The sequence below is a fragment of the Lytechinus variegatus genome, chromosome 10 (genome assembly GCF_018143015.1).
Source record: "Lytechinus variegatus isolate NC3 chromosome 10, Lvar_3.0, whole genome shotgun sequence".
Lineage (NCBI taxonomy): Eukaryota > Metazoa > Echinodermata > Echinoidea > Temnopleuroida > Toxopneustidae > Lytechinus > Lytechinus variegatus.
The window spans coordinates 18,652,645-18,661,298 of record NC_054749.1 but is presented as its reverse complement, the minus strand read 5'-3'; the positions used below and the strand labels follow the sequence as shown (position 1 = coordinate 18,661,298).

Below are 8,654 nucleotides of genomic sequence, written 5' to 3'. Positions count from 1 at the left end.
TGATGTGTTGAGAACAGCTCGAGTAGTAGAGCTGATGAGGAGATGCTGGCATAAGAAAGAATACTCTCCTCTGAAATCTCCACTTTCTCGCCTATCAATTTCTTCTCTTCTTCTATCCACTGTTTCTATAACACTCCACATGGTGTACCGTAAACCACATCAGCGATTGTACATGCCACCATGCAAACCTTCAAACAACATCAAACATGACTTTGTAGATCAATGAGATTTTCACAAAGATCTTCAATAGTCAACGAGTGAAGGGAAGGAACACTTGCGCCAAACATGCTGATTCACAGTTCGTTCATGATCAACTTTGCTTCAACGACCATTCCAATTTTTCATCAGGCTAAGCAAAAACTCTTTCAAATAACGGTTTCCCAACATAACATCCTCAGGTATTCGAATTCTGAGAAAAAATACATGGCATATACACAGTAAAAACGCTGTTTAAGATTTTATACAAAGCTGTTTACTATATGAACCTTACGGTATTTGTTTAACCGTTTAAACAATCATGTTTAATTTATTGACAATTAGATATTGAAAATTAAACTTTGTTGCTTAAGATTTAAACAGTTGTTTAAACTGTTTGAACAATTACTGTAAGGTTCATATAGTAAACAGCGTTGTGTAATTTTTTTTTACTGTGTACATGTACCAGGTGACTAGAATAGTATGTCAGTAATCATATTTGGATATTGTTGTATTGTTTGCTTTTTCATAGCACATTGACTTTTTTCGGCTACTGTCAAATACCAGTGACAATGAACAAGCCGTTACTCTTCAGCTCAATTATTGGATATGATGAGAAAAAATATTTTTAAAAGGAATATATGAATAGTCAATAAATCTCAAATGCTTATGCCAGTGAATGTTCACACAACCTTGACGGTTGATGCAAATGACCTTTCACTGCCATTGCACAGAATGAATTGCGAACCGGGCCATGTAACATATAAGTTGGCAAAATGATCTTTACACAGAATACTATGATTGATTTCATTGATTATTGTGTGTGATCAATCATAAAAATCAATTCCATGATCAATGGCTAAGCTTTATCTAACTGGGTTATGGTATCTTATATAGTTCAAACTTGTTTGAATTTCGTATCAGGAAAAAAATACAGTTTTGTTTTTTAAAACAACGAGGTAACCCCCGCCCTCCATTCTAATCCAAAAATTACATCACATTCTAGTATTTAATTCTTGTTCCTTTTTCACCTTCAACCTGAACATTGACACAAGTAACAATAAGCTGCCTCATGGGACTTGCAATATGAGAACTTGGTACAGTGTATTTATTCAGTATTACTTTTTTGCAATGGTTAACCATACAAGTTAACTGGTGAAATACAATGTACTAATAATGCACAACATGAGTTTATAATAAACAGCTTTTTTAGTGTTTTCTACCATAATTCGCATTTTGGGGCTATAGATCATTATTTTTATATTCTCAAAATATACGATTTGCTTTGATCTTCATTCGCTCTGATACAAATACAAACATCATCAATATTCATTATACATGTATAATATTAATCAATATTCGATGCATGAAACCTATTTACAAATCATTACAACGTGCACATAATATTGGTCTATCAAATATACACTTAAATCAAAGAAAGAAATGCAGAGAAATAGGCATACTATAGAGTAAAAACATATATCGTTGAGGTTTTCAAAGCACCGTTATTAGAAAACTTGAAATGGTATTGTCTATAAATATTACAGTCTTTAGGCATACTATTGAGTAAAACATACAATGTTGAGGTTTTCAAAGCACATACTTTAAAACATAAAATGACATTACAGGTTAACCCCATCCCCCTGAAACTCTAAGCTAAAACAAGTTGAGTATTGCGATTTTGTTGAACTTTTGTTGTGAACCAAAGTTCAACAAAACCGTTATCTTTTACCAACACAGATGAACTTTCATGAAGTTGAGTATTGTTATAAATGTTGTCAAAACAGTATCTGACCTGAAAGAACAGTCATAACATTTAAACATTGCCCTTTAAAAAAATCTTCCCTGCAACCAAAAGTTAAAAAAGTTAATTGCTCATGCAATAACATTTGCAAATAACTCAATATTTTACTTTGAACATTTTCCTCTAAATATTGCAGCTTAAAAAGTCCCCCGCCGCCAAAAGATAAAAACAAGTTGATTCCTCATTTAAAAGTTGCATGCAACTCATATTTCAAATAAGTTATCTCTCTGCTTACTAAAGAAACATGTAAAAATACTTTTTGTGCACTCTTAATTACTGCCAATATCAACTTATTTACTTATATATTGTTCATAACTTCACAACTTACAAAAATCAAAAAATTTCACGAAAATTATGAAAAATATTATTGTACATACTGCATCATGTTATGAAAGCACTATAAATGTATATACATGTACATGTATATATATATTGTAATAAGTTGCAGTCTTTTCTACAGCGATGCTCAGTGAAAAGAATTTTAATTAAACTTTCAAGACAGTAGCCTTTCATCGACAAATATAACATTAACTTTGATAATAACCCCATCCTTTTAAGAAATTATCTATCATATATTGAAATGATCGATGATGTCTGAGTATTTAAAGAGAGCTGTCATTTAGAAGCACCTCCCATTAATGACTACACTATTTATCAAACACAACAAGTGTATTATATCAGTCTTTTTAGTCACAACTTGAGCTCTGTTACTTTCGTCCTGCGAAAGTCTAGACAAACATACACAGGCCTGTGATGTGCAGTGCAGTGAAAAGCAAGTATTGAGATCAATAGATGTAGTTGCTGTGCATATCTTCAACATAACTTCCATTATGACTGAAATGGATTTCACCAGCATTGTTTCTTATTATTTCAACCATAATTTCCATTATCCGTATCATAATTGCAATCATTATTACACAAATCATCATTTAATAATATCGATTTCAGCATTATTTGTGATGTCTAGTCATATAGATCTATTATTCATATAACTCTACCTAGGATCCAACAATAATTGAATTGTTTACTTAAGATATAAAAGACAGATCATTAGATATTTTACCTGGTTCAATGGTCATTATCAAAACGTAAGATTGCTTTGCAGTGACCAGCAATATAATGCTTCAACCTGAATATACATGAAGATTACAAATAAGAGCTCTTACAGCCGTTTAGCTCCGCTATTACAACTGCATACATTGGTGCTAAATTAATTGCCTTGTTAAAATATCCTAGAAAAATGTGAATTGGTGTTAAGGCATGGAAGTCTGACTCCCACTTCCCTGGTTGAAGTAAAAAAAAAGAAGAAATGTCAACTCCTGTTTTTCATGAATTGTAATATCTTCCTGAAGAAAAGATCAAATCTGTCGCGTTTCAGAACTACCATGTCAACAAATAATGGCTTTCAAAAATTTTCATCCTTGAGTTGATAAAGCTACCTTGTATATCTGTTTAATGGAAGACACTGGATAATGCACTTACTTACACACTGTACTAACTTGCATAAGGGCCTCATAACATAAAGCATAGAAATTGATTGTACAACCAAGTTGTACGAGTGGTTTGCACATGATTATCAATGCAATCAATCATAAAAATCAGTAAAATCAATCACTAACTATTGTTATACAGGCCCTGGGGCCTGTTTCATAAAACACTTACAAATGATGTAACTTTCCCATTATGACAACTACATACACCATGGTAACAGAGCTCAGCAACCAATCATAATCAAAGTTTCCATGGTAGTTGCCATAGTGGCAAAGTTACAATAGTTGTAACTCTTTGTGAAACAGGCACCACTGTTAACTATTATTACTGCTTTGAGCACAGGTGTATTTATTTACAAAATCAAAATTTGTATGCTCCACGTAGTATAGAGTGCGTGCTGTCTGAAGGCACCCGGAAGGCTTATGAATAGATAGTTCCCTTTATATAATGTGCACATAACATCAGCACCACAACTCTATAACCCCCCACCCACTTTTCTAAGTACGCCATGTTTGAAGTTATGGAGCAATAAACTAAAGGCGTTTAGACGAGGCAAAGAAGCATCCATGATCAGATATAAAACCTCATTTTCTTTTTCATAATCTAATTGAAGGGCAATCAAATGCAATTTGTTATTGGTAGATCAGTTTTGTCTAAGTTACAAAGCAAATAAATTTCTGAAAACAGTGATTTTAAGGATTCACCACATTGCCCGTTGAAGGAATTTAGACATAATTTTCAGTCATTTTTTTTACCCATGAAGAAAAGTAATGGCCCCAAAATATGTGTTCGGTATTATCGTTTCTTCTGTTAAAGAGAGTGATTTTTTTGTAATTCGGCAGCAAAACTTGTATCCAAGCCACAAAAAGTGGTAAATTGTCCCGAATGGGTTACGATAACATATAAACTTAAATACATGTATGGTAATAAAATAAACATCATTATTTCTATGATATGAAAATCCTTACTAGCATACCATCAAAAATGTACATAGAACAGAAAAGAAATATTATGTGATGGTGCCATTATATCTTATTTACATGACAGCAAAATGCATAATATCTGACAATTACGGCTATATTGCAAGTAGCTTTACACTATTTACACATGCAACATGAAAAAAATCTACATGTACATGTAGGCCTACATGTATACATGTTTTCATTATCATTATTTTACATAAAGACTTTTTTGTTCTGCAAAATACATGTAATACTTACTCTATAAGATTACAAAGGATACTATATTTTCTTTTTTGTTCATAAAATATTGCAATTTGACAAAAGGCAATACCTAGGCACATATATTAATTTGTTGAGTTGCATAATATATTAAAGACTCATTGTCTTATGATAGCACAAATTTTTTTTCTGAGGAGTGACATAATAACTTGGTCATACACATGTTCAAATTAAGGATTACATGTACTTCAATTATCAAAGTTTTATCAACATCCGTAAAGCGTATAATTTATCCACGTCATCTTAAAATCAATTTGCTGATTTTGTACATTTCAAATTTTCATTTTGCTCCTATCCAGGACTTCATGTTGAAAAAAAAGGCCCATTTTCAACGAAAAGTGAGTTGTAAAAGTTTGATTACCAAAATTTTGGACAAATGGAACATCACTGTAGTTATGCATGTCAAATTTGGCTACAAATGAATCACAGCTGATTCAGTTTTCCTTTGCTTGTGAAAACTGGCCTTAGACTTTTGTGAACCAGTTGTAATTATTCCAATACATTTCATGACATGCAGCCAATTATAAAAGAGTAGATTTGAACACAAATCGAATTCAATCAAAGGTCTCAAATACGCACTTGTGATTTGTTATTAATCAAGTTGCATTTGATCTTCAGAGTTGTAAATGATTGCAACTCTTTCAGCAATAAGCAACACCACTAATTAATTATAAACGCACTGTTCAACTTGAGAACACCTTCATAAAATCAGTCCTCAGCCTCTATAAATCAATTCTGCTTTTTTCAAATCTAATTTAATCTCCTCTTCAGCTCTAAAAGCATTCACTCTCAGTGATCTGGTGGTGTTTTTACAAAGAGTTAAGTATGACATAAGATTCGCACCTAAATTTAAAGTTGCGTGCTATGTGAAAGGCATAACCGCATTGGAAAACTCATGATGCTAAAGAGGACGCGTGTTACTACTTATCAATCATGAGATTGCCCATTACATATCATGTGCACGTCAGCCCTACGCATGACTTAAAGTTGTACTCAGATCTTTGGGAAACACCCCCAGGTGTAGATTCTGCTCCTCTGGTTGTCAGCAATCCCGATGGGAATAGCATACTATGACCTTCCTCCATGAAGTCCGTGTGAGAGGTCTGCCTGTCATGGCAACAAGGTAGTCTGGAATGATGTTCCATGCATGCATAGTAACCACAGTTTGGTGTACTGTGCATGCATCATTCTTAATGAGAATGGAATCAATTTGCAGTTTTTGATGAGTGTTGTCCTTGACATGAGTTGGATCATCCTGGATTATGGTCAAATAGCTTTAGTGTCTGCAGGAAAAAGATGAGAGAGAAGGAAAGAAAATTACACTTTACCATCTTACTTTAATACAGTATAACACTACAAGCAGGAAGTCAGATACTTTATATACATGTCATCGTCACCTTTCGCACAAAGGCCGTTAGCACGCACTGCATGTCGCCTTCCCGCACAAAGGCCGTTAGCGCGCACTGCACGTCACCTCCCACAGAAAGGCCATTAGCGTGCAGAGAACAGTGCGTGCCAAGGGCCTTTCTAGGGGAAGGTGACATACAGTGCGCGCTAACGGCCTTTGTGCAGGAAGGCACGTACATGTACAGGGTAATAGACAAATAAGAAATAACATTGCTAGCAATGTGAATTTAAGGACCTGTACATGGAGTTTTATTTAATAAAGTCATGGTTGATTATTTCCCTACAGATTTTGAATACATGATTTAGGGCCAAATTCACTGATAAAAAGTGAAGCAAGAGACTTGGCAATTCATTGTTCAACCAAAGATTTAGGCCATACATGAACATGCAGTTTGATTTACACTGCAGTTTCATGTAACACACTGCACTTAAAAATACATGTACAAGCCTATGAATACATATAAAACAACATGATAATCTTTGATTTGTTTGATCTATATATTTGTGTAAAATGCATATAGAACTACTTCACACATTGTACAAAAACAATTTTTCAAGCACAAGCATGTTATTACAACTATGATTACATGCATAAGTCACAAAGCTGTGTTGAGCATACAGAATTAGTATTTAACTCACAGATTAATAACTATTAAACAAAATAATAAGCCGGGGTTGGGCATAAATGGCCAATGTTAGTGATCATATGAATAACCATTAAAACACTGGAAGAGAATATTACAACTTACAAAATGAACATATAGTAATAGGGGATTTTGTCCCTGACTTTATTCCGGGGATCATTGGCGGCGGAAGCCCAAAATTTTAGGAGGGGACAACCAAAAAATTTTTGACAAGCAAGAAAAAAAAAAAAAAAAAAAAAAGGTCATCAACAACAAATTTAGGGGGGACCCCCCCTCCTCAAATTTAGGGGGGAAACGTCCCCCCCCCCCCCCCCCCCCCCGTTTCTGCTGCCTATGCGGGGATAATCAAACTAAAACATTCGCAACAGGAGAAATAATGTAAAAAAAAAAAAATTACATACATGTATATGCATTGGTATGACCATGGACAGAACAAAGCATCAAACAATTCATGGTATGCTCAAATAGGCAAATTGTCTTTTTTATAATCAAGAGAAAAAATTTAATCATCACTTAAATCATACGCTTGCATATTTTATTAAGACAATGAATAGAGTGGATTACGAATAACCCCATTTCCAAATAACAAAATATGACTTTATACATGTTGTTAACACATTCAGGCTACAAACATGTATACATGTCTATTTATATGTATATCACAACAAAACAGAAAGGCAGACCTGGCTATTATGAATAAAAAGACAGAGATCTATCTACTTCTCCAAGTTTACAAGCTTTCTGTTGATGTGAATTTATTGCTCCTAGATCCAGGCTAGGCTGAGAATCTTCATCACATTTTGAATTATCATCTGCTGGGCTAAGGTCCAGAATTTGTGTGCAAGCGTGCATGAGTTAAAGGAGTGATGTACATTAATACACATATATTTTTTAAGTGTTATACAGGAAACAAAATGTGAAACAAATGGGTTTTTAAAGTCTAAATACAATTCAATCTTTATTTTTTTTAATGAAAGTGCATTGATTCATTGTAGTATGTATACAGTCAACATTATAAAAAAATACTAATTATTATGACTGTTTTCTGTTTTTAAATGCACTAAAAAGCTGAACAGAATAAAAGTAATGTACGGTTTGAGTAAACTTAACAGTTACGATAAATTATTTCAATCAACTCTGTCACATGGACTCATAATTAGTTTTCTGCATGTCTGCTTGCAAGAGATAAACATTGGAGCACTACCACTCTGAAGAAAAAAAAAACAATATGAAAGTTGTAGCAAGGAATTCAGCTAATATATAAATGTAATTCTGACCATATGCACTATTCAATAAACATTCATCATCATCATCATTGTAACACCTTTGGGTCCACTACAAAAGTTTCTGTTCAATTGTAAAATTAAAAGAATAGTTCAGAATATAGAGTACAGTCAATCTGTTGAGCAAAATATGAACGATGCACTTAATTGATCATTGCTATTATGTGATCACTGGAAAACATTTCTGTTGCTGTTCCCTGGTAATATTCAGAAATCACAGAACTTAATTAAGCGCTATACACGTACATTTGTTTCATCTAGCATCCCCTTTTATGTGGAGTAGCCTGCCCGGTGATCTCCACCGAGTCCTTCAAACTCTCCTTAAAATCTTCAAATTTAATTCATAACTTATGGGGCTCGAGCACTCTACAGAGTGGATTTGGAGCTTGATTTCATATAATCAATAAAGATTAGATACGAAAAATAAGTGGATCTTCTTTCTTTAAATTCTTAAGTTACTAATCATCCATGTTCCTATTGTTCGCGATTGATATTAGTACCATTCCATATTTTCAGATTTAGGTATTGTGTGAACAGCAGCAAAGAACCCAATACCAGCCAGTCCCTATTCAAACGCATAATCTGAAAT

General features: G+C 33.6%; 1 protein-coding gene across 2 annotated transcripts in view; it reads right to left on the bottom strand.

Moving 5' to 3' along the window:
- Positions 1–1,282: 1,282 nt before the first annotated feature.
- The window catches only part of LOC121422198 (brain-specific angiogenesis inhibitor 1-associated protein 2-like protein 1), a 48,039-nt gene continuing 40,667 nt past the window's right edge, over positions 1,283–8,654 (bottom strand). For both annotated transcript variants that reach the window (XM_041617094.1, XM_041617095.1), the window contains exon 16: positions 1,283–6,014. In XM_041617094.1, the coding sequence (XP_041473028.1) occupies positions 6,008–6,014 (7 nt within the window). In that variant the 3' untranslated portion in view covers positions 1,283–6,007. The remainder of the gene's footprint in view (positions 6,015–8,654) is intronic.